This window comes from Scyliorhinus torazame, chromosome 1, assembly GCF_047496885.1.
Source record: "Scyliorhinus torazame isolate Kashiwa2021f chromosome 1, sScyTor2.1, whole genome shotgun sequence".
NCBI classification, from domain to species: domain Eukaryota; kingdom Metazoa; phylum Chordata; class Chondrichthyes; order Carcharhiniformes; family Scyliorhinidae; genus Scyliorhinus; species Scyliorhinus torazame.
In genome coordinates, this window is record NC_092707.1 from 87,908,710 (window position 1) to 87,935,487 (window position 26,778).

A 26,778-nucleotide genomic window follows, 5' to 3' on the forward strand; every position below is an offset into this window, starting at 1 on the left:
GTCCACCTGATCCATGCTAACCCCCAGTACGCCTACTGGCATACCCCAATGGCCGACAAGATGTGGTCTCCCTACGGGACCTGGCGCCCACCGGAACCCCACGCACATCCCAGCCCAGTCCCACCCTCCCCTCCACCACAGCACCTTACAGGGGGATCGGTCCTTCTGCCGTCCCGTCTAGGCCTCCCCACCCACCGACGCACCCCGCAGGCGCTCCCTTCCCAGGTCAACCATTTTCTCCACCAGCACCGTCTAGGGGTGACGAAGCTGCCATGGAGATCGAAGCTACGCTCCCGGAGTCACAGACGCCCGCGTCTCCACCAGAGTCACCACCGAAGCTCCGACGATCACAGAGGACGACCAGGGCCCCCGATCGACTGATTGCTTCATTTTAATTGTAAACTGTAAATATAAACCATCAAATGTACATAGCTATCAGAATTGTAAATAGTTACTAAACACTGTACGGAGGTATTACGGTACCTCCATAACTAATTATACCACGTTGCCATGTTTGTAGTTTCAGACCACCACCCCCACCGTACCCTTTTTTTAAAAGAGGATGAATGTGGTATTATAGGTATTACGGTACCTGTTAGGCTAAAGCACCATTGGTGGAAACTGTATGCTTTATATTGGTTAGATTGTATGATAGCTCCGCCCTGCTAGGCAGAGTATAAGAACCAGTGCCTCCCCAGCAGCCTTCATTCTAAAGCAGTCAAAACACTTGTCAAGAGGAAGAAGGAGGCTTATGTAAAGATGAGACATGAAGGTTCAGTTAGGGCCCTCGAGAGTTACAAGTTAGCTAGGAAGGACCTAAAGAGAGAGCTAAGAAGAGCCAGGGGGGGACATGAGAAGTCTTTGGCAGGTAGGATCAAGGATAACCCCACAGCTTTCTATAGATATGTCAGGAATAAACGAATGACGAGGGTAAGAGTAGGGCCAGTCAAGGACAGTAGTGGGAAGTTGTGCTTGGAGTCCGAGGAGATAGGTGCAAAATGAATATTTTTCATCGGTATTCACAAAGGAAAAAGGCAATGTTGTCGAGGGGAATACTGAGATTCAGGCTACTAGACTAGAAGGGCTTGTGGTTCATAAGGAGGAGGTGTTAGCAATTCTGGAAAGTGTGAAAATAGATAAGTCCCCTGGGCCGGATGGGATTCATCCTAGGTTTCTCTGGGAAACTAGGGAGGAGATTGCTGAGCCTTTGATCTTTAAGTCATCTTTGTCAACAGGAAAAGTGCCAGAAGACTGGAGGATAGCAAATGTTGTCCCCTTGTTCAAGAAGGGGTGTAGAGACAACCCCGGTAACTATAGACCAGTGAACCTTACTTATGTTGTGGGCAAAATCTTGGAAAGGCTTATAAGAGATAGGATGTATAATCATCTGGAAAGGAATAATTTGATTAGAGGTAGTCAACACGGTTTTGTGAAGGGTAGGTCGTGCCTCACAAATCTTATTGAGTTCTTTGAGAAAGTGACCAAACAGGTGGATGAATATAAAGCAGTTGATGTGGTGTATATGGATTTCAGTAAAGCGTTTGATAAGGTTCCCCACGGTAGGCTACTGAAGAAAACACGGAGGCATGGGATTCAGGGTGATTTAGCAGTTTGGATCAGAAATTGGCTAGCTGGAAGAAGACAAAGGGTGGTGGTTGATGGGAAATGTTCAGACTGGCATCCAGTTACTAGTGGTGTACCACAAGGATCTGTTTTGGGGCCACTGTTGTTTGTCATTTTTATAAATGACCTGGAGGAGGGCGTAGAAGGATGGGTGAGTAAATTTGCAGATGGCACTAAAGTCGGTGGAGTTGTGGACAGTGCGGAAGGATGTTACAAATTACAGAGGGACATAGATAAGCTGCAGCGCTGGGCTGAGAGGTGGCAAATGGAGTTTAATGCAGAAAAGTGTGAGGTGATTCATTTTGGAAGGAATAACAGGAAGACAGAGTACTGGGCTAATGGTAAGATTCTTGGCAGTGTGGATGAGCAGAGAGCTCTCGGTGTCCATGTACATAGATCCCTGAAGGTTGCCACCCAGGTTGAGAGGGTTGTTAAGAAGGCGTACGGTGTGTTAGCTTTTATTGGTCTAGGGATTGAGTTTCGGAGCCATGAGGTCATGTTGCAGCTGTACAAAACTCTGGTGCGGCCGCATTTGGAGTATTGCGTGCAATTCTGGTCGCCGCATTTTAGGAAGGATGTGGAAGCATTGGAAAGGGTGCAGAGGAGATTTACCAGAATGTTGCCTGGTATGGAGGGAAGATCTTATGAGGAAAGGCTGAGGGGCTTGAGACTGTTTTCATTAGAGAGAAGGTTAAGAGGTGACTTAATTGAGGCATACAAGATGATCAGAGGATTGGATAGGGTGGACAGTGAGAGCCTTTTTCCTCAGATGGTGATGACTAGCACGAGGGGACATAGGTTTAAATTGAGGGGAGATAGAGATAGGACAGATGTCAGAGGTAGGTTCTTTCCTCAGGGCGTGGAATGCCCTGCCTGCAACAGTAGTGGACTCGCCAACACTAAGGGCATTCAAATGGTCATTGGATAGACATATGGACGATAAGGGAATAGTGTAGGTGGGCTTTAGAGTGGTTTCACAGGTCGGAGCAACATCGAGGGCCGAAGGGCCTGTACTGCGCTGTAATGTTCTATGTTCTATTCCGTACCTGAGCTGCTGGGGGAAACATCCAGCTTATTAAAGCCTTCAGTTGGATACAACCTCGCTTTAGTGGTCATTGATCGTGCATCAGAACACACAACTGCAAGGCACCTGCAACCTTGTTAAAACCTTTTGGGGAGGCGGCATGATGGCACATCGGTTAGCACTGCTGCCTCCCGGCATCGAGGACCCGGGTTCGGTGTGGAGTTTGCACATTCTCCCCATGTCTGCGTGGGTATCACTCCCATAACCCAAAAGATGTGCAGGATAGGTGGATTGGCCACGCAAAATTGCCCCTTAATTGGAATTCTTTAAAAACAAACGTCTCTACCACATTCTATCTGACCTTTGATCCCTAGGTCAGGTGACCCCCACATCATACAGATTGTACCATATTGTGTCAATACTGGAGTTCACAACCACAATCAATGGGGCTGGTTTAGCACAGTGGGCTAAACAGCTGGCTTGCAATGCAGAACAAGACCAGCAGCACGGATTCAATTCCCGTACCGGCCTCCCCGAACAGGTGCAGAATGTGGCGACTAGGGGCTTTTCACAGTAACTTCATTGAAGCCTACTTGTGACAATAAGCGAATATTATCATGACACCAACCAGTTTCAGAGTTTGGTGATGTGCTTTAAGTGGGCGATTTGTAATTGACTGGAACCAGGGTAAAGTTGTTCAGAGGCCTGACGCAGCATTTGTATGTGTAAATCAATCTGTTCTATAGAGAGATACTTGGGATCAGAAGCCAACTTTATTTTATAGGTGCACAACACTCAGTGTAGTTCCAAGTTCTCTGTCTGCAGAGTAAGAACTTTATAATTCTATTTGCACTCAAGTTTAATAACTTTTATTACTGGGCCCTGATTTTTTTTGTTTCGAATGATGCTCCACTTTCAGTTTTAAATCACCTTGCAATCAGTATCTGAGAAAGTGCCTGTCTATCTGGGCAGTGTGTGTTGCATAATGTCTTCAGATTCAGTTCAAATCAAAACCTTCACACTGTCCATGAAACCGCCCACCATACATAGTACACAGGCATGCAGCAACACCGGCTGGATTCACTCATGCAAGACACTGGCTATTTCCCCCTTCCGCAGTCAAGCTGAAATACCATATGGGTACAGAAGGGACGTTTGCAATGCTTTAATTGGGCAATTATACAGGCCTCATAACAGTGCGACAGATTGCAGTTGGGCTGGTTGCTTGGATGACAATTAAGGTTTTCAAAATCTTGACATCTGCACGTCTCGGTTGACACTCCCTGTCATTCCTGCCTTGACATTCCGGGCTTGAAATTCCTTCTCGATATCCAGGAAGGACCTGTTTTTCGTTTCGGGTAAGATGATGTATATGAACAGTGTCGCCAGGAGGCACTCAGCCAGGAAGATGAGGAAGCAGAAGTGTTTCAGACCATCCTGCCAAGGAAAGCCACACAGCACTGAGCACAGTAAATTAAATGTGGTACATTAAACACAGGGCCATGGTGGTGGGGGGTGGGGTGGAGAGCTTCCCACCTATCTTGCCACTCTTCCCACCCACCACTTCTGTCACAACGCTGCCCATTCCACTACAGCCCCTGCCCATAACCTCACCCTTATTCCACTGCACCCTCCGGCCCTCCCCCACTGCACCCTCCTACCCTCCCCCACTGCATCCTCCTGCCCACTCCCACTGCACCCTCCTACCCTCCCCCACTGCATCCTCCTGCCCACTCCCACTGCACCCTCCGGACCTCCCCCACTGCACCCTCCTGCCCTCCCCCACTGCAGCCTACTGCCCTCCCCCACTGCACCCTCCGGCCCTCTCCTACTGCACCCTCTGGCCCTCCCCCACTGCACCCTCTGGCCCTCCCCCACTGCACCCTCCGGCCCTCTCCCACTGCACCCTCCGGCCCTCCCTCACTGCACCCTCCGGCCCTCTCCCACTGCACCCTCCGGCCCTCCCTCACTGCACCCTCCTGTCCTCCCCCACTGCACCCTCTGGCCCTCTCCCACTGCACCCTCCGGCCCTCCCCCACTGCATCCTCCGGCCCTCTCCCACTGCACCCTCCAGCCCTCACCCACTGCACCCTCTGGCCCTCTCCCACTGCACCCTCCGGCCCTCACCCACTGCACCCTCCGGCCCTCCCCCACTGTACTCTCCGGCCCTCCCTCACTGCACCCTCCTGCCCTCCCCCACTGCACCCTCCGGCCCTCCCCCACTGCACCCTCCGGCCCTCCCCCACTGCACCCTCCGGCCCTCTCCCACTGCACCCTCCGGCCCTCCCCCACTATACTCTCCGGCCCTCTCCCACTGCACCCTCCGGCCCTCCCTCACTGCACCCTCCTGTCCTCCCCCACTGCACCCTCCGGCCCTCTCCCACTGCACCCTCCAGCCCTCACCCACTGCACCCTCTGGCCCTCTCCCACTGCACCCTCCTGCCCTCCCCCACTGTACTCTCCGGCCCTCTCCCACTGCACCCTCTGGCCCTCTCCCACTGCACCCTCCGGCCCTCCCCCACTGCACCCTCCGGCCCTCTCCCACTGCACCCTCTGCTTAATTCTCACACTGTCTGCTCTCTTTCTCACATCCTCAACCTGTTCACCACACCCTCTGCCCTCTTCCCCACACCCACTGCCCTCTTCCCCACACCCACTGCCCTCTTCCCCACACCCTCTGCCGTCTTCCCCACACCCACTGCCCTCTTCCCCACACCCTCTACCCCCACACCCCCTGTCCACTTCCCACATCTCCTGTGTGATAGTCACCACTGTTGTATTATATTGTATATACTGCATTGCATACGAGGGTATTACGGTAATGCCCCTGTACTACAGATACAGGGGTAGATCCTGCCTGCTGGCACCGCCCAGTAGGTGGAGTATAAATGTGTGGGCTCTCCGAACCGCAGCCATTTCGGCAGCAGCTGTAGGAGGCCACACATCTCAGTGTAATAAAGCCTTGATTACTCTCTACTCTCGTCTCATCGTAATTGATAGTGCATCACCCTGTCCACTTTCCCTACACCCTCTGTCCGATTCCCCTAACACCCTGTCTTCTGTCGCACCCCCTACCCTATTCCCCCACCCTGCCCTAGTCCCCCACACCCCCTGCCCTATTCCCCCACATCCCCTGCCCTATTTCCCCACACCCCCGTCCAATTCCCCCCACCCCCTGCCATTTCCCCCCTCCCCCTGACATTTCCCCCCTCCCCCTGCCCTATTCCCCCCCACCCCTGCCCTATTCCCTCCTGCCCCCTCCCCTATTCCCCCCTCCCCTATTGTCCCACACCCTGCCCAATTCTCCCACCCCCTGTCCTATTCCCCCACACCCCCTGCCCTATTCCCCCCTCCCCATCCCTATTCCCCACCTCCCCATTCCCCCCTCCCCCTGCCCTATCCCCCCACCCAAATTCCCCCCTCTCCCTGCCCTATTCCCCCACCCCCTGCCCTATTCCTCCCAACCCCCTGCCCTATTCTCCCCAACCCCCTGCCCTATTACCCCCTCCCCATTCCTATTCCCCCCTCCCCCTGCTCTATTCCCCCCCACCCCCTGCCCTATTCCCCCCCACACCCTGCCCTATTCCCCCCACCCAAATTCCCCCCCTCGCCCTGCCCTATTCCCCCCCCACCCCCTGCCCTATTCCCCCACCCTCTGCCCAATTCCCCCCACCGCTGTCCTATTCTCCCACCCCCTGCTCAATTCCCCCCACCGCTGCCCTATTCCCCCACCCCCTGCCCTATTCCCCCACCCCCTGCCCAATTCCCCCCACCGCTGTCCTATTCCCCCACCGCCTGCTCAATTCCCCCCACCGCTGCCCTATTCCCCCACACACCCTGCCCTATTCCCCCACACACCCTGCCCTATTCCCCCACACCCCCTGCCCTATTCCCCCCTCCCCTATAACCCCCAACCCTGCCCTGTTCCCCACACCCCCTGCCCTATTCACCCCACCCCCTGCCCTATTCCCCCACCCCCTGCCCTATTCCCCACACCTCCTGCCCTATTTCCCCACACCCCCTGCCCTATTCCCCCGCACTCCCTGCCCTATTCCCCCGCACTCCCTGCCCTATTCCCCCCCTCCCTTATTCCCCCCTCCATATTCCCCCCTCCCCATTCCTATTCCCCCCTCCGCCTGCCCTATTCCCCCCCCCACCCCCTGCCCTATTCCCCCCCACCCCCTGCCCTATTCCCCCCACCCAAATTCCCCCCTCTCCCTGCCCTATTCCCCCCACCCCTGCCCTATTCCCCCACCCCTGCCCTATTCCCCCACCCCCTGCCCAATTCCCCCCACCGCTGTCCTATTCCCCCACCCCCTGCTCAATTCCCCCCACCGCTGCCCTATTCCCCCACCCCCTGCCCTATTCCCCCACCCCCTGCCCTATTCCCCCACACCCCCTGGCCCTATTCCCCCACACCCCCTACCCTATTCCCCCACACCCCCTGCCCTATTTCCCCCCCATCCCCTGCCCTATTCCCCCCTCCCCTATACCCCCCCCACCCCTGCCCTATTCCCCACACCCCCTGCCCTATTCCCCCCTTCCCTATAACCCCCCAACCCTGCCCTGTTCCCCACACCCCCTGCCCTGTTCCCCACACCCCCTGCCCTATTCCCACCACCCCCTGCCCTATTCCCTCACCCCCTGCCCTATTCCCCCACCCCCTGCCCTATTCCCCACACCCACTGACCTATTCCCCACACCCACTGACCTATTCCCCCCACTCCCTGCCCTATTCCCCCACACCCACTGCCCTATTCCCCCACACCCCCTGCCCTATTTCCCCGCACCCCCTGCACTATTCCCCCGCACTCCCTGCCCTATTCCCCCCTCCATATTCCCCCCTCCCCATTCCTATTCCCCCCTCCGCCTGCCCTATTCCCCCCCTCCGCCTGCCCTATTCCCCCCTCAACCCCTGCCCTATTCCCCCCCCACCCCCTGCCGTATTCTCCCCCATCCCCTGCCCTATTCCCCCCCACCCCCTGCCCTATTCTCCCCCACCCCCTGCCCTATTCCCCCCCACCCCCTGCCCTATCCCCCCCACGCAAATTCCCCCCTCGCCCTGCCCTATTCCCCCCCACCCCCATTCCCCCCACCCCCTGCCCTATTCCCCACCCCCTGCCAAATTCCCCCCACCGCTGCCCTATTCCCCCACCCCCTGCCCTATTCCCCCACCCCCTGCCCTATTCCCCCACACCTCCTGTCCTATTCCCCCACACCTCCTGCCCTATTCCCCCACCCCCTGCCCTGTTCCCCCACACACCCCTGCCTTTCTCCCCCACACCTCTGCCCTATTCCCCCACACCCCCTGCCCTATTCTCCCCTCCCCTATAACCCCCCCACCCCTGCCCTATTCCCCACACCCCCTGCCCTATTCCCCCCTCCCCTATAACCCTCCAACCCTGCCCTATTCCCCCCCACCCCCTGCCCTATTCCCCCACACCCGCCCTATTCCCCACACCCACTGCCCTATTCCCCATCACGCCCTGCCGTATTCCCCACACCCTGCCCTATTCCCCCACACCCCCTGCCCTATTCCCCCACACCCCCTGCCCTATTCCCCAACATCCCCTGCCCTATTCCCCCACACCCCCTGCCCTATTCCCCCACACTCCTGCCCTATTCCCCCACACCCCCTGCCCTAATCCACCACATCCCCATCCCTATTCCCCACAACCCCCTGCCCTATTCCCCCCTGCCCAATTCCCCACACCCCCTGCGCTATTCCCCACACCCCCTGCCCTATTCCCCACACCCCCTGCCCTATTCCCCCCTCCCCTATAACCCCCAACCCTGCCCTGTTCCCCACACCCCCTGCCCTATTCCCCCACACCCCCTGCCCTATTCCCCCGCACTCCCTGCCCTATTCCCCCGCACTCCCTGCCCTATTCCCCCCTCCCTTATTCCCCCCTCCATATTCCCCCCTCCCCATTCCTATTCCCCCCCTCCGCCTGCCCTATTCCCCCCCCACCCCCTGCCCTATTCCCCCCCACCCCCTGCCCTATTCCCCCCACCCAAATTCCCCCCTCTCCCTGCCCTATTCCCCCCACCCCTGCCCTATTCCCCCACCCCTGCCCTATTCCCCCACCCCCTGCCCAATTCCCCCCACCGCTGTCCTATTCCCCCACCCCCTGCTCAATTCCCCCCACCGCTGCCCTATTCCCCCACCCCCTGCCCTATTCCCCCACCCCCTGCCCTATTCCCCCACACCCCCTGCCCTATTCCCCCACACCCCCTACCCTATTCCCCCACACCCCCTGCCCTATTTCCCCCTCATCCCCTGCCCTATTCCCCCCTCCCCTATACCCCCCCACCCCTGCCCTATTCCCCACACCCCCTGCCCTATTCCCCCCTTCCCTATAACCCCCCAACCCTGCCCTGTTCCCCACACCCCCTGCCCTGTTCCCCACACCCCCTGCCCTATTCCCACCACCCCCTGCCCTATTCCCTCACCCCCTGCCCTATTCCCCCACCCCCTGCCCTATTCCCCACACCCACTGACCTATTCCCCACACCCACTGACCTATTCCCCCCACTCCCTGCCCTATTCCCCCACACCCACTGCCCTATTCCCCCACACCCCCTGCCCTATTTCCCCGCACCCCCTGCACTATTCCCCCGCACTCCCTGCCCTATTCCCCCCTCCATATTCCCCCCTCCCCATTCCTATTCCCCCCTCCGCCTGCCCTATTCCCCCCCTCCGCCTGCCCTATTCCCCCCTCAACCCCTGCCCTATTCCCCCCCCACCCCCTGCCGTATTCTCCCCCACCCCCTGCCCTATTCCCCCCCACCCCCTGCCCTATTCTCCCCCACCCCCTGCCCTATTCCCCACCCCCTGCCCTATCCCCCCCACGCAAATTCCCCCCTCGCCCTGCCCTATTCCCCCCCACCCCCATTCCCCCCACCCCCTGCCCTATTCCCCACCCCCTGCCAAATTCCCCCCACCGCTGCCCTATTCCCCCACCCCCTGCCCTATTCCCCCACCCCCTGCCCTATTCCCCCACACCTCCTGTCCTATTCCCCCACACCTCCTGCCCTATTCCCCCACCCCCTGCCCTGTTCCCCCACACACCCCTGCCTTTCTCCCCCACACCTCTGCCCTATTCCCCCACACCCCCTGCCCTATTCTCCCCTCCCCTATAACCCCCCCACCCCTGCCCTATTCCCCACACCCCCTGCCCTATTCCCCCCTCCCCTATAACCCCCCAACCCTGCCCTATTCCCCCCCACCCCCTGCCCTATTCCCCCACACCCGCCCTATTCCCCACACCCACTGCCCTATTCCCCATCACGCCCTGCCGTATTCCCCACACCCTGCCCTATTCCCCCACACCCCCTGCCCTATTCCCTACACCCCCTGCCCTATTCCCCCACACCCCCTGCCCTATTCCCCAACATCCCCTGCCCTATTCCCACACACCCCCTGCCCTATTCCCCCACACCCCTGCCCTATTCCCCCACACCCCCTGCCCTAATCCACCACATCCCCATCCCTATTCCCCACAACCCCCTGCCCTATTCCCCCCTGCCCAATTCCCCACACCCCCTGCGCTATTCCCCACACCCCCTGCCCTATTCCCCACACCCCCTGCCCTATTCCCCACACCCCCTGCCCTATTCCCCATTCCCCACACCCCTTGCCCTATTCCCCACACCACCTGCCCTATTCCCCCCCTGCCCTATTCCCCACTCCCCACACCCCCTGCCCTATTCCCCCACACCCCCTGCCCTATTCCCCCACACCGCCTGCCCTATTCCCCACACCCTCTGCCCTATTCCCCCCCTGCCCTATTCCCCACTCCCCCTGCCCTATTCCCCACACCCCCTGCCCTATTCCCCCCCTGCCCTATTCCCCACACCCCCTGCCCTATTACCCCACACCCCCTGCCCTATTCCCCACACCCCCTGCCCTATCCCCCCTGCCCTATTCCCCCACACCCCCTGCCCTATTCCCCCACACCCCCTGCCCTATTCCCCACATCCCCTGCCCTATCCCCCCTACCCCCTGCCCTATTCCCCACACCCCCTGCCCTATCCCCCCTGCCCTATCCCCCACACCCCCTGCCCTATTCCCCACATCCCCTGCCCTATTCCCCCACACCGCCTGCCCTATTCCCCACACCCTCTGCCCTATTCCCCCCCTGCCCTATTCCCCACTCCCCCTGCCCTATTCCCCACACCCCCTGCCCTATTACCCCCTGCCCTATTCCCCACACCCCCTGCCCTATTACCCCACACCTCCTGCCCTATTCCCCACACCCCCTGCCCTATCCCCCCTGCCCTATTCCCCCACACCCCCTGCCCTATTCCCCCACACCCCCTGCCCTATTCCCCACACCCCCTGCCCTATCCCCCCCTACCCCCTGCCCTATTCCCCACACCCCCTGCCCTATCCCCCCTGCCCTATCCCCCCCTGCCCTATCCCCCACACCCCCTGCCCTATTCCCCACATCCCCTGCCCTATTCCCCACACCACCTGCCCTATCCCCCCGCCCTATTCCCCACACCCCCTGCCCTATTTCCCCACACCCCCTGCCCTATTCCCCCACACCCCCTGCCCTATTCCCCACACCCTGTGCCCTATTCCCCACACCCTCTGCCCTATTCCCCACTCCCCACACCCCCTGCCCTATTCCCCACACCCCCTGCCCTATCCCCCCCTGCCCTATTCCCCCCGCCCCGCCCCGCCCTATTCCCCCCGCCCCGCCCTATTCCCCCCGCCCCGCCCTATTCCCCCCTGCCCTATTACCCCCCTGCCCTATTCCCCCCCTGTCCTATTCCCCCCCTGCCCTATTCCCCCCCCTGCCCTATTCCCCCCCCTGCCCTATTCCCCCCCCTGCCCTATTCCCCCCCTGCCCTATTCCCCCCCCTGCCCTATTCCCCCCCCGATTCCCCCCCCTGCCCTATTCCTCCCCCCCTGCCCTATTCCCCCCCCCGCCCTATTCCCCCCCCCCCCCTGCCCTATTCCCCATCCCCCCCCTATTCCCCCCCCCCCCCTATTCCCCACACCCCCTGCTATTTATAAGAAGTTCAGTAGTTTGTTGTGGGTGTGCGGTGGACCGGACGGTGGTTTTTTTTGTGAACTGCTTTCAGTGGATAAAAGTCTTGATGGGTTTACAAGGCACACCTGAAGGTACTTACCACAATAAGGGGGAATACCAGACTGATAAAGAAGAAGCAAATCCAGTTTGTGGAGCTGCTGATCATGTAGGCCGCAGGACGTGAGGATTGTGTGAACAGCTCCCCTGTCACAGTGTTAGTAACACCCCCTGGGTGAAACATAAGCACAACACATTGGAAATATTCCATTCTAAATGAACTATGCAAGGAGAATGCAGTATTTAGGGCAACTGGTATTAATCCATTAGTTAATCTCTGCATAAGAAGGATCAGTAAATTAAATTGCGAGGTTGTGGTAATACCTCAGAGACAGCTGTTTGTTTGTTATTCAGCAAAGGAGGCCATTCGGCCCATCGTGCCTGCACCGGCTCCCAAAGGAGCAACCAACTAGTCCAATTCCCCAGCCCTATTTCTGTAGCGCCCTAAATTCATCACTTTCAAATATATATATACAGCTCTCTTTTGAAACCTCCTATAGAATCTACCTCCACCACTCTCCCAGGCAGTGCATTCCAAATCCCAACATCTCTCCTCATCTCACTCTTGCTCTCTTGCTGACCATCTTGAAATTATGGCTCCTAGTCACTGACTTACCAACTAGCGGAAACAGAATATCCTTCTTTACCCTGTCAAAATTATTCAGAATTTTGAACACCTCAATAAGGTCACCTCTTAATCTTCTCAGCTCCAAGGAGAACAAGCTTAATTTCTCCAATATTTCCTTGTACCCCTTATTCCTGGTATCATTCTAGTAAATCTCCTCTGCACTCTCTCCTGGGCTTTAACAGGCTTCCTTAAATAAGGTGCCCAGAGGGCAGCACTGTGGCGCAGTGGGTTATCCCTGCAGCCTCACGGCGCCGAGGTCCCAGTTTCAATCCTGGCTCTGGGTCACTGTCCGTGTGGAGTTTGCACATTCTCCCTGTTTGCGTGGGTTTTGTTCCCACAACCCAAAGATGTGCAGGGTTAGGTGGATTGGCCACGCTAAATTGCCCCTTAATTTGAAAAAATGAATTGGGTACTCTAAAATTAAAAAAAAAATAAGGTGCCCAGAACTGAATACAATACTCCAAATGTGGCCTGAGCAATGATTTGTAGAGGCGTAGCATCACTTCCTTGCTTTTATACTCTGTGCCTCTATTTATAAACCCATTATTTTTTTGTATTTTCTTTTAAATAAATTTAGAGTACCCAATTATTTTTTTTCCAATGAAGGGGCAACTTAGCGTGGTCAATCCACCTGCACATCTTTGGGTTGTGGGGGTGAAACCACGCAGACATGGGGAGAATGTACAAACTCCACACGGGCAGTGACCCAGGCCGGGATTCGAACCCGGGTCCTCAGCGCCGCAGTCCCAGTGCTAACCACTGCGCCACATGCCACCCTATAAACCCATTTATAAGCCTTCTTAATAACTGTTTCAACTTGTCTGGCCACCTTCTGAGAATTATGTGCTTGAACCCCGAGGTCCCTCTGCTCCTGCACTCCCCTCAAAGTTGTACCATTGAGCATACATTGTCTCCCCATACTTCTTCTCCCAAAATGCAGTACCTCACATTTCGCTGCATTGTTACAGCTTGTTGCTGTTTACAGTGAGGATCTTGTATAAGATGGAGATTTGGTGAGGCGTGTTGACGAAAGACTTTAAAAGGATAATTATATCCGTTTATGCTTCAGTAATGCTGATTTGGGGTCACTGACACTGGCACTATGAACAAGAATATGGGTTCAGACTTACAGCTGCCCATACTGCTTCGTGACTGATCTTAGATGTGTCACTGTAGGGAGACACTGACAACAGAGCAAGTGGGTTTTTATTTTTAGAGAATGAAGGAGAAACAATGAGGAGCACAGTCCCTGACCTCCGCACATTCCTCTACATCCACTCCAACCCTGCCCTACGTCCCTGGGTCGGGGCATATTTGTGATGTTTGACAGGCCGACAGCAGCTGCCGCCACATACAGGATAAAGACAAATTACTGCGGATGCTGGAATCTGAAACGAAAGAGAAAATGCTGGAAAATCTCAGCAAGTCTGGCAGCATCTGTAGGGAGAGAAAAGAGCTAACATTTCGAGTCCGATGACTGTCAAAGCTAACGGACAGAGAAAGTGGGAAATATTTATACTGTGGAGTGAGAACGAAAGAGGAGTCATAGCCACAGAAACCCAGGGAAACCGGGTGCTCATGGCCACAGAAACCAAGGGGAAAGAGTGCTAATGGCAGTCCCCAGAGAGGACAATCCACATACAGGAAGTGCATTAGAGCACTTCTAGTCATTACTCGGATGTTCTTTATGGACACCCCATGACCCATGCTCATGGCAATGTCTGTCCCCAGGGTTATAGTGCCATTGCTGAATATTCTACACCTCATTACCAATGCCTGCCTGCCCATCTGTCTCTGGCACATAGGACTGTAGGAGCAGTAGTAGGCCATTCACCCCCAAATCTGCCCCCGTTATTGACAAGACAATGGTTGACCTGGTTGTGGTCTCAACATGACCCTCTATAGTTGCTGCTGTCAAGTTGCCAGCCCTATAAATGGGACGGCAGCTCTGGGAGGGGTCACTGTGCTTCAATGTCTGCCTTTAATTTGGTTGATGCCAGTAGATGCCTCCCAGGTTCCCGTTGTCCGCTCCCATGGTCAGGTCCTGTTTTTGGTCCCAATGGTAAGGCGGAATGGCGGCACAGTGGTTAGCACTGCTGCCTCACAGTGCCAGGGACCCGGGTTCAATTCTGGCCTCGGGTGACTGGATGGAGCTTGTACGTTCTCTACATGTCTGCATGGGTTTTCTCCCACAGTCCAAAGATGTGCAACATAGGTGGGGTTATGGGGATAGGGCTGCAGGAGTGGACCCGGGTGGGGTGTTCTTTCAGAGGGTAGGTGCAGACTTGATGGGCCGAATGGCCTCCTTCTGCACTGTAGGGATTCTATGGACTATCATTGTCCTTCCCACTTATATATCTTGACCAACTCATTCCACAATTTCTGGGCTGCCTTTTTCATTTCCACTAGTTTGGCATCATCTTGATTTTTGATGATTTTGCTGAGTCTCAGATTCCAGACCATTGACATGAATAAGAAATTGTACGAACTCCTCAGACATTCCAGTCAGTACTGTTCTGAAAGGTTAATTCCGTTAGTCTCCCCGCAGATGCTTCCAGAACTGCTGAGTACTTGTGGAATTTCCTGGACTGTATTCTGAGAGTGACGGGGAACAGGCCGTGTGGCCAGGGTGACCCCCGCGTGGGACTGGGGCAGTGTCCAGTAACAGATTGTCATTGCTGCAACCTGCAAGGCAGCCATCTTGCTGTGCAATCCACTGATCACCCACCTTGGTACTGCGGAGTGACATCGGCCATATGAATGCCCCCACCCTGCACTCTACCCTCTGCCATACCCAACCCCCCACTGGCCACCACCCGCAGGGCATCAGGTGACCCACCCAATTGCAACGCCCACTGTAGCCCCTACAGGGGCGCCAGGAGGGGGCCAAGGAGTGTACCACTGGCAAAGGCAGCAGCAGGTGATGGTAACCTTGGCAGCAGGGACGGGCGCCAGGCCCAGAGTCCGCCATGGTGCAGGGCAATGACAGGGCCAGAGGTGTGGAGTTGGGTGGGAACATGCGGGGGTAATGCCAGCAGTGCCAACCAGGGCCACCATTTAGCCTGTTGGACCTGGTTGGGCATGGGGGTACGCACCATGCTAACATGTCGGCCTTTCACCCCCTGCAGTAAATTGATATTGGAATTCAACCAGCAATGGTGGCCTTCCTGTTAGCTGCTGCAGCCCCGAGGGATTCAGTGTGGCAGTATGAGCTGGACCTCGAGGAGGAGGAAGCTGCTGCAGCGGTGCGTGCCCCAGAGGAACAGGAGGCAGCCGCCCAGGATGGAGAGCCGGCTGCCAAACAGGCTGAGGAGGAGGAGGTGCCAAGGAGGTACCGCATGAGGCCTCGTGTGTACCGGCAGCACCTATCATTCGAGGGCCTGCCGGACCGGGCATGCTGTCAAAGACTCCGGCTAAGCGGAGAGACAGTGCGACATAGCTGCCAGATGATGGCACACCTGGCACCATGGGGTTATGGGGGAGGATACCTGCTCCCGGTGTGGTGATATGCATCACTGTAAATACACAAGGGGTTAATGTGAACACACTACACCTAGCTAGACACCAGAGGCCGCACCAGAGGCATGACACACAGACATTCAACCAATAGGTCAGTAAGATAGGACACGACCAATGGGCAGTCACGGCACACCCAGACGTGACACTACCACAAGGGGGCATTGCACCAACCCATATAAAAGGACACATGCTCAGTCTCTTTCCAGTGGAGACACTCTGAGTACAGACACAGGGTTGGTTGAACATCACACCCACCATGTGGATTGTAGCAGACTGGTTCGTCAGTCTGAGTAGCTATAGCAGGATTAACAGTAGCGTCAAATCCAAGTAGGAGAATCGTTAACAGTAATAAACGTGTTAAAGCTATCTCCAAGTCTGAACCTTCCTTTGTCAGAGTGCACATCAAGGAAGCAGCTTATGCTACGTCAAGAGCAGAACAAAACACCCGGTGGCCACCAAGGTGACGGTCAACCTGATCCTTTACTCCACGTGCTCCTTCCAGGCGCCGAGTGAGGGCCTGTCCGGGACCTCACAGATCGTTGTGCATAGGTGCACCCACGCCGTCACGGAGATCCTAGATGCCCAGGCAGCTCAATACATCCACTTCAATGTGGACCGAGCCCACCAGGATGCCTGGGCAGCGGGGTTCATCGTCTTCGATGGGGTGCCCCGGGTCAAGGAGGTGATCGACGGCGTGTGCGTCAGATTCGCCAACTGGGGGGCGAGGGGGGACTGTCCAGAGGCACGGATACCTCATGGGGGCGAGGTCCCAGGTTCGATCCCGGCTCTGGGTCACTGTCCGTGTGCATTTGCACATTCCCCCCATGTTTGCGTGGGTTTCGACCCCACAACACAAAGATGTGCAGGGTAGCTGCATTGGCCACGCCAAATTTCCCGTTAATTGGAAGAAAAATTAATTGGGTACTCTATATTTTTTAAAAAAGAACCTATCTATCTCATACCTCCACAGCCTTCTGTGATGAGCTCTAGTGCTCCACATCGATGGACGTCTGACTCCTACCCACAGTAGCACTTTCCACCATGATCCCTGCATGCGAGCTGGCCATTCTACCATGCCATCGATGCGAGCTGGACGCTCTATCACGGCATTGGACCCCTGGGGTGACGGTGGTGGGGTCAGTCGGGGGGTGGGGGGGTGGGAGCAAGGAGGATGCTGAGCCCAGGCCACCCACGTCCGCCCACTGCACCCCCTCTCAGGCCAGCACAGTCCAGCCCACCCCTCGCACCCATCTGAGATAGCAGTGGGACAGGTTGTAACAGTGGTAACAGGTGTTTAATGTAACAACGTATATACAGCTTTGTGCCCTAGCCCCCATAAACTGTGCCCTGCACCCGTGCCAAATTAACTAGTCCCTAACTTTCTGGCCTTATCGGCCCTAACGCTATGTCTAGGTCTAGATGGGTTTCCAGACGGTACAGCAGGAGCGGAGGTGGCATGTTGTAATTCTTGCCCTGTGACCGTCTTCTGGGGCGACTGGGCCTGGATGAGTCCGGCTGCTGCTCGGGTGTCTCAGGTGGCGGGGTATCACCCTGTTCTGCCCACTGCCTACCACATGCACCCGGGGGGTGGGGAGGGGGGGGGGTGGAGTCCGAGGTGCTGCGGTGTTCCAGAACCTCCTCTGCCAATGACCCCTGGGCTGCTCCATGGGATGGGGGTGCTAGCAGAGCTATCCCCTGAGGCCCTGCTGCCAGTCCTGGAGGCTCGTTCTGGTCTCAACCAGGGTCTGCATACTTGCAGCCATGGAGCACAGGAAGTGGACCATCGCCATATGGGAGTGCACCTCATCACACTGTGACTGTGCCACCACCGTCTCGGTTTGTATCACATCAGCCAGTGACTGTACCATATCTCTCAGGGACTGGGACATCTCCCTCTGCGTCTGTGCCACATCGGCCAGTGCTTGGACAATGTCGCCAAAGTTCCCAGCCATGGCCTGCTGTGAGTGGGCCACGCTCAGGAGGGCCACTGCGATTTCCAGGTGGGTCCAGCACATGGTTGCCTGTGAAGCTGCAGCCCTGACCTGGGCCTCAGCCTGCACCTGCATAGAATGCCGCAGACCTTGGACATACTGATCCATAGCCAAACTGTCGCCCCCAATGCCTCCACCGCGGACACCACATGTGCGGTGTTGGCCTGGGTGGCAAGCATGGTCAGCAGCACCTCCTGCTCCTGCACCTGGTTGGACTCCTCCAACTGCACCTACTGAATACTTGCTGACAACCCCTCATGTCGGGCTGAATTCTCCGATCACCGATGCCGAAATGGCGATCGGCGGGAGAATCCCCATTTATACCGGAATCGGGTGGGGGCGCCCTTTTTGCGATGCTCCGCCCTCTCAAAATCGACGTACTCGGGGACTACGACGCACGCCATATGACCGGCCTCAGGACGTCACCTGAAGCCCTCCCCCGATGCTCCGCCCCCGATCGTCCGAGTCCACGACGGCGCGGGACAAGTGTATTCACACCATTCGGGGGCCTGGCGTGGCGGCTGCGCACTGTGGCCACCGCAGTCGCGGGGGGGGGAATTCTGCTGGAAAGGGGGGCTTTGGCGGGGGAACTGGTGGGGGGTGGTCCGGGGGAGGTGAGGCGGATTGCAGGGGGGTAGTTTTTGGCAGGCTGGGTCCACGTGCGGACGGCGCCATGTTGACTCCCTGACGTTGCGCGTGTGTGGTGGAAGACACGCAGCGAGCAGCTTCCGCAGTGCGCATGCACGGCCACAGACATGGTCATTCTCCGGCCGTATCAGCAGGTAAAGCCAGGGACTTTATACTGCTAGCCCCAACTGGGCGTAGCATCGGCGCGGGGGCAGCGCCGACTTTCGGGTCGTAAGACCAGACGGATCCCATGGACATAGCCGCAGGACCAGATAATCCAGCTGGTAGTCTCTGGCTCCCCTCTTCGCTGCTCGGCTCACGGAGGGCTCCGGCTGTGGCACTGGCTGGGTGCGGAGGACACCAGATGGACCCGACCCATCCCCAGCTGCTCCTGCAAGTCACAGACAAGATGCATGATTAGATTGCGGGCCGGACGTGTTGGGGGTAAGCGTTTGGGAGAGGGGTGGTGAGGGTAGGGGTGGCGTGGGTGAGGGTGGTGTGGAGGTGAGGGTTGTGTGAGGGTGAGGATGGGGGTGAGGGTGAGGATGGGGGTGAGGGTGAGGATGGGGGTGAGGGTGAGGATGGGGGTGAGGGTGGTGTGTGGGGGGTCATGCGGTTGACACGTGTCATGGGAACCCGCAACTCGGCACGGTCTCACTTCTTCGCCTGCTTCCGAACTCCACCCGGCAACTTCCATTTCCCCCGGGCCATTGACCACGTCCAAGACCCTCTGCTCTGCCATGGTTCGGGTCTCAGGTCCTGTGGTCCTCCTCCTGTCTTCTCCCACTCCCGGCAGTGGTGGGCGGCCTTCTCCTCGGGATGGGGGGACTGAAAGCGACAGTGTTGGACAGTCTGACGGATGAAGTCCAGGGGTGGGTAGCTGGTGGCCTCAGTGGCCAGGGCACCTGGACATGGCAGCCGGTATGGGTGCCGGCATGTGGTGCAGGGTGGGGCTTCGGCCGCCCTCCAGATAGGGGGTGTTGCCGGGTTACGGGTGTGTGGGACGGGGTTGGTGCCAGGGACACAGTGCTGCCTACTCACCCTGGCCGCCCTGAGGAGATCGTGCAGTTTTCTTCGGCACTGCTGGCTGGTGCAGATGGTTTTGCCCACGGGTTCAAGGTCTCTGCCACCTGTGCCCAGGCATGGTGACAGCTGGCAGCCTCCTTCCCGGGTCGGGGTACAGGGTGGCCCGCCTCTCCTCCATGGCATCCAGGCAGGAGGGTCTCAAGCTCGGAGTCCATGAATCGTCTTGCTGCCAGTTTGTTGGCTGGGATGGTGTGTGTGATTGGTGCTGTGTGTATCTGCGGCTGCAGCTTGTCAGCCTCCTGAGTGTCAATCTCAAAATCAGCAAATCCTGCACTGTTTCTCATTGGAATAGATTGTGTTCCACGTGGCACTGGTGCGAGCTTCTCCACAGCTGCAGATCGGACCAGGTGTGGTGCCAGTTTTGCTGTTGTCAGCATCAATACTTAGTCTCAGGGAATCCTGTCCCGTTTTTATTTCAGACTTGCAGCATCTGCAAATGTTGCCCTAGTCCACTCACAATTTCCCTTTACACCAACTCCCCTAACGTGTACTCACTCTTCTACCAGTGTTCCCATCCGTTCCTCGAGTTTTCCCTGAATTCCTACAACTTTGAGTTTATCGTGTTGAACTTTATCAAAGGTCATTTGGATTTGAGTTGAAGTGAAGCTGTGTCATTGGGAATAGTGAAGTCCACTTTGGTTATCACCTGCTCAGAGATGTTGACCAGGTTGGTCTGGGAGGATCTTCCATTTCTGAATTCATGTTGGCTGCTGTTTACTAGATTGAAAGGCTCCCAAATTTACCCTCGATTAATAATTCCAGCATTTTACATCAAATGGAGGGATGGGTTTGCAGCAGCCTGAATCTGTTTTGTAAAGGCTTTTGTATGTGCCTCCTCCCAATTCCCTGGTATTTTCCAATGTCCATTAACTCTCTCATAATGATCAGCAGTGCTTATAAATACTACCAGAACCTGCCACTTCTTTGTTTGCAGCCTGACAATTATAAATACAGGCAAAAGGAGACTAAAGTCATCAGCTATACCTGGGTTTAGAGAGGGCAGGTTGCATCCCTTGTGAATACTTGAGGAAATAGTCATTCATTCGAACAGACAAGTAAGAGCAGGAAGAGGCCACTCGGGCCCCTCAAGCCTGCTCCACCATTCAATATGATCATGGTTGCTCTGATTGTAACTTCAACCCCACATTCCTGCCTGCCCCGATAAACTTTCACCCCCTTGTTCGTCAAGTATCTATCCAGCTCTGCCTCACAAATATTCAAAGACTCTGCTTCCACTGCCTTTTGAGGGAGAGAGTTCCAAAGACTCACGACCCTCACAGAAAGATTGTTTTCTCATCTCTAACCACTCTGTCCAGGCAACTCACAAGTTTGAGGGCCTCTATTAAATCTTCTCTCGGCCTTCACTTCGAGAGACCGACCCCACCTTTTTTCCTAATCCACCCATGTAACTGAAGTCCCTCATAGAACATAGAACGATACAGCGCAGTACAGGCCCTTCGGCCCACGATGTTGCACCGACATGGGAAGTCAAAAAACAAAAGCCATCTAACCTACACTATGCCATTATCATCCATACGCTTATCCAATAAACTTTTAAATGCCCTCAATGTTGGCGAGTTCACTACTGTTGCAGGTAGGGCATTCCACGGCCTCACCACTCTTTGCGTAAAGAACCTACCTCTGACCTCTGTCCTATATCTATTACCCCTCAGTTTAAAGTTATGTCCCCTCGTGCTAGCCATTTCCATCCGCGGGAGAAGGCTCTCACTGTCCACCCTATCTAACCCCCTGATCATTTTGTGTGCTCTGGGTACTTTCTTGTGAATCTTTTCTGTGCCCCCCCCAGCTTTCACATCCATCCTAAAGTGCGGTCCCCAGAATTGGACACAATGGGTGGGATTTTCCGCCTCCTCGCCCCATGTTTTGTGGCGGTGGTGCTGACTCGCCATTGGCTGGTGGGGGGGATCTTCCAATCCTGGCGCTGTCAATGGGGGTTTCCCTTTGTTACAGCCTCCGCCACCGGGGAACCTGGCTTCGTCGTTGGTGGGGTCAGGAGATTCAGCCGGCGGGAATGGCTGGAAAATCCTGTCCAATCTTCCAGCTGAGGCATTCTTTCGCCCCTCTCCCAAAGGGCATGTTTTTGAAAACAGCCAAAAATAACAACAGAGAGACTGCAGAGTTCCATGTATGACACAGCACAAGGCAATTCTGCTCCTTTTAGGTGACAGATATGAAGAGCTGAATCGGAGCGTGAGGTTCTGACCCAGCAGCCTTCGCGCAAAAGGAAGGTGTCATGAGAATTGCTGAAGTTCTGTTTGTCAATAGTCACTCACTTGTGCTTCCTTATGAATCTACCCACCTGGTCCCAGGCCGAAGCTCAGAATAAATGCAAACAAGCAGGTCATGGTCATGTAGGGCACCCAGGTACAGGAAGCCTGCAAACACATGAAGTCAAAGGACAGCAGGTTACAGAATGCATCACCGGGGACTCAGGGCATTTCTGATCGTTTAAAACTGAGAATACGTGCCGATGAAATTTTCGGATTACCAGGGGGAAGGAGGCAGAAATGAGATGTTTTCAGGGCCACGTGCAGGGAACTGGCTGAGCCACAACATCAATGAAGGGGTACACTTGCCTGTGCTACTTGAGCACTCTGCCCTTTGCTGTTATTGTAAAGGAAATGGCCCCGGGCTCCTCCATTGGGTGGGGGTGCGAGCGGAGCCATTCCCTGAGGCCCCCCCCCCGCCACCTGGCGCCGCAGTCCTGGAGGCCTGCTCTGTTCTCGACACGGGTCTGCACACTTATGGCCATGGAGCACAGGGAGTGTGCTATCTCCGTCTGGGACTGCACCACATCACGCTGCGACCGTGCCACCTCCCTCTGGGTCTGGGCCACCTCCCTTTGAGACTGGTAAATGATGCTTGTAAATGACAAACATATGAAGCATCGTACCTGATAGGTTAGTGTAATGGTCATTGCAGCACACCACAGAGCCATCAGTGAGTAACCACTGAGGATAAGGACTCGCCTTCCGAGACGTTCAATCAGAAGGCCCTGTGGAAACAACAGCGTCAGCACTGTCTCAAATATAGTCGGTGGAAGAATTCCACAAAGTTAAAACACTTCACATAATGACTCACTTCAGAATACACTGAAAGGGAATCAAACTGTACTATGTCACGTAATTGAAAATGCATAATCACAAAAGCACTCTGTACGACTGTCTCAAATGTCAATGCAGCTCCTACACATTGTGCCACTTAATACCTTCACCACCGGTCTCTGAACTTATTCACCTCTTCTAACTCATTATCAGCTCTCGATGTCAAAAAATCGATGCACATCTCTTTCTATCCCAGGTTTGATGTGGAGATGCCGGTGCTGGACTGGGGTGGACACAGTGAGACGTCTTACAACACCAGGTTAAAGTCCAACAGGCTGATTTGGGATCACCAGCTTTCGGTCCCATTTGCCAACACTTGGCTCAAAGCCTTGAATGTTAAGATGTGCCACGTGCTCATCCAGATTTTAAAAATAAATATTTTTGGGAACGGACGTTTGCATTCCTTAAAAAAGGCTGTGTTACAAGTATATGTGTGTCTGTATGCACAATTTAATGAAATAAACTGTGGTTAGGTCAATAGAGTCAGCCTGTTGGAGAGAATTCAGAAATAAATGCTGAAAAGTCCTAGTCGCATGCTTTTGTAATGAGAGGCTATGGTGAGGTTGGATTTACAAATAAACGGGTTGGGATTGAAAAGGTGTATTAGAAAATAGATAGGGGGCTGGATTCTCCCAAAATGAGACTGATGCACGATCAATGACCACTAAAGCGAGGTTGTAGTCCAACTGAAGGCTTTAATAAGCTAGATGTTTCCCCCAGCAGCTCAGGTACAGAACAAAGGCTGCTGGGGCGGCACGGGCTCTTATACCCCGCCTTGCAGGGCAGAGCTACCATACAGCTTAACCAATAAGAAACATATAATATCTACCAATGGTGTTCCAGCATCACCAGGTACCGTAATACCTCTACACAGACTACCACATTCACCCCCTGTTAAAAGAAGAGTCCGGCGAGGCTGGTGGCCTGATATTACAGCATGGTAACGTGGTAGAAATTATAGTTATGGAGATACCGTAATACCTCCGTACAGCGTTTTGTAACTATTTACAGATTTACAATTAACTATATACACTTTAAAATGAAGCAATCAGTCGATCGGGGGCCCTGGTCGTCCTCTGTGATCGTCGGAGCTTTGGTGGTGACGCCGGTGGAGGCTCGGGCGTCTGTGACTCCGGGAGCGTGGCCTCGATCTCTGTGGCAGCTTCAACACCCCTAGACGGCGCTGGTGGGGAAAACGGTTGACCTGGGAAGGGAGCGTCTGCGGGGTGCGTCGGTGGGTGGGGGGGCCTAGACGGGGCCGGCGGAAGGACCGATCCTCCTGTAAGGTGCACCGGTGGAAGGTAGGGTGGGACTGGTGGCTGGGGTGTGCGTGGGGATCCGGCGGGTGCCAGGTCTTGTAGGGAGACCGTATCTTGTCGGCCATCGGGGTACGCCACGTAGGCGTACTGGGGGTTAGCGTGGAGAAGATGGACCCTCTTGACCAATGGGTCCGGCTTGTGCGCCCGCACGTGTTTTCGGAGCAAGTTGAGTCCGGGGGCTGCCAGCCAGGTCGGGAGCGAGGTCCCAGAGGAGGACTTCCTAGGGAAGACAAGGAGGCGTTCGTGAGGTGACTGATTGGTGGTCATACAAAGCAGTGACCGGATGGAGTGGAGGGCATCCGGGAAGACTTCCTGCCAGCGGGAGAAGGTAGGCTAGCCAGTAACATTAGGAATGATAGTAAAAGTTTCTTTAAATACATTAAAAACAAATGGGAGGCAAAAGTTGACATTGGGCCGCTCCAAAATGACGCTGGTAATTTTGTGATGGGAGACAAGGAAATAGCTGAGGAACTAAATAAGTACTTTGCGTCAGTCTTCACAGTAGAAGACATGAGTAATATCCCAACCATTCCGGAGAGTCAGGGGGCAGAGTTGAATATGGTAGCCATCACAAAGGAGAAAGTGCTAGAGAAACTAAGAGGTCTAAAAATTGATAAATCTCCGGGCCCAGATGGACTACATCCTAGAGTTCTAAAGGAGATAGCTGAAGAAATAGTGGAGGCGTTAGTTATGATCTTTCAAAAGTCACTGGAGTCCGGGAAAGTCCCAGAGGATTGGAAAATCGCTGTTGTAACCCCCCTGTTCAAGAAGGGAACAAGGAAAAAGATGGAAAATTATAGGCCAATTAGCCTAACCTCAGTTGTTGGCAAGATTCTAGAATCCATCGTTAAGGATGAGATTTCTAAATTCTTGGAAGTGCAGGGTCAGATTAGGACAAGTCAGCATGGATTTAGTAAGGGGAGATCGTGCCTGACAAACCTGTTAGAGTTCTTTGAAGAGATAACAAATAGGTTAGACCAAGGAGAGCCAATGGATGTTATCTATCTTGACTTCCAAAAGGCCTTTGATAAGGTGCCTCACGGGAGACTGCTGAGTAAAATAAGGGCCCATGGTATTCGAGGCAAGGTACTAACATGGATTGACGATTGGCTGTCAGGCAGAAGGCAGAGAGTTGGGAATCCTAGTCCAGGATTCTCTAAAGGTAAACTTGCAGGTTGAGTCCGTAATTAAGAAAGCAAATGCAATGTTGTCATTCATCTCAAGAGGCTTGGAATATAAAAGCAGGGATGTACTTCTGAAGCTTTATAAAGCATTAGTTAGGCCCCATTTAGAATACTGTGAGCAATTTTGGGCCCCACACCTCAGGAAGGACATACTGGCACTGGAGCGGGTCCAGCGGAGATTCACACGGATGATCCCAGGAATGGTAGGCCTAACATACGATGAACGTCTGAGGATCCTGGGATTATATTCATTGGAGTTTAGGAGGTTGAGGGGAGATCTAATAGAAACTTACAAGATAATGAATGGCTTAGATAGGGTGGATGTAGGGAAGTTGTTTCCATTAGCAGGGGAGACTAGGACCCGGGGGCACAGCCTTAGAATAAAAGGGAGTCACTTTAGAACAGAGATGAGGAGAAATTTCTTCAGCCAGAGAGTGGTGGGTCTGTGGAATTCATTGCCACAGAGGACGGTGGAGGCCGGGACGCTGAGTGTCTTTAAGACAGAAGTTGATAAATTCTTGATTTCTCGAGGAATTAAGGGCTATGGAGAGAGAGCGGGTAAATGGAGTTGAAATCAGCCATGATTGAATGGTGGAGTGGACTCGATGGGCCGAATGGCCTTACTTCCGCTCCTATGTCTTATGATCTTATGAGACTGGGAGATTCCTGGACCGTAGGGCCAGTAGGACGGTCTTCCAGACCGTTCCGTTTTCCCTTTCTACCTGTCCGTTACCCCGGGGGTTGTAACTGGTCATCCTGCGCGAGGCGATGCCCTTGCTGAGCAGGAATTGACGCAGTTCGTCGCTCATAAAGGAGGACCCCCTATCACTGTGTATGAAAGCGGGGAACTCGAACAGTGTAAAAATGCTATGGAGGGCCTTGATGACGGCGGTTGCGGTCATGTCGGGGCAGGGGATGGCGAATGGGAACCGGGAGTACTCGTCAATCACGTTCAGGAAGTACGTGTTGCGGTCGGTGGAGGGGAGGGGACCTTTGAAGTCCATGCTGAGGCGTTCAAAGGGACGGGAAGCCTTTATCAGGTACGCCTTCTCTGGCCGGTAGAAGTGCGGCTTGCACTCCGCGCAGATTTGGCAGTCCTTGGTGGCTGTCTTGACCTCCTCGATGGAGTAGGGCAGGTTGCACGTCTTGATAAAGTGGAAAAAGCGAGTGACCCCCGGGTGGCAGAGGTCCTCGTGGAGGGCTCGGAGGTGGTCCACTTGTGCGGTGGCACATGTGCCGCGGGACAGGGCATCAGGAGGCTCGTTTAGCTTCCCGGGACGATACAAGATCTCGTAGTTGTAGGTGGAGAGTTCGATCCTCCACCGCAAGATCTTATCGTTTTTTATCTTGCCCCGCTGTGCATTAACAAACATGAAAGCAACCGACCGTTGGTCAGTGAGGAGAGCGAATCTCCTGCCGGCTAGGTAATGCCTCCAATGTCGCACAGCTTCTACTATGGCCTGGGCCTCCTTTTCGACTGAGGAGTGGCGGATTTCAGAAGCATGGAGGGTACGTGAGAAGAAGGTAACGGGTCTGCCCGTTTGGTTGAGGGTG

The 26,778-nt window shown here is 55.2% G+C and overlaps 1 protein-coding gene across 1 annotated transcript in view; it reads right to left on the reverse strand.

Annotated features, from left to right (window-relative positions):
• Positions 1 to 3,797: 3,797 nt before the first annotated feature.
• Positions 3,798 to 26,778, reverse strand: part of LOC140414947 (solute carrier family 2, facilitated glucose transporter member 11-like) — an 88,449-nt gene continuing 65,468 nt past the window's right edge. Inside the window, exons 9-12 of the mRNA XM_072501023.1 lie at positions 22,511 to 22,612; positions 21,917 to 21,992; positions 11,789 to 11,916; positions 3,798 to 4,084 (exon numbers count right to left, since the gene is read on the reverse strand). Coding sequence (XP_072357124.1) covers positions 3,893 to 4,084; positions 11,789 to 11,916; positions 21,917 to 21,992; positions 22,511 to 22,612 — 498 coding nt within the window. The 3' untranslated portion in view covers positions 3,798 to 3,892. The remainder of the gene's footprint in view (positions 4,085 to 11,788; positions 11,917 to 21,916; positions 21,993 to 22,510; positions 22,613 to 26,778) is intronic.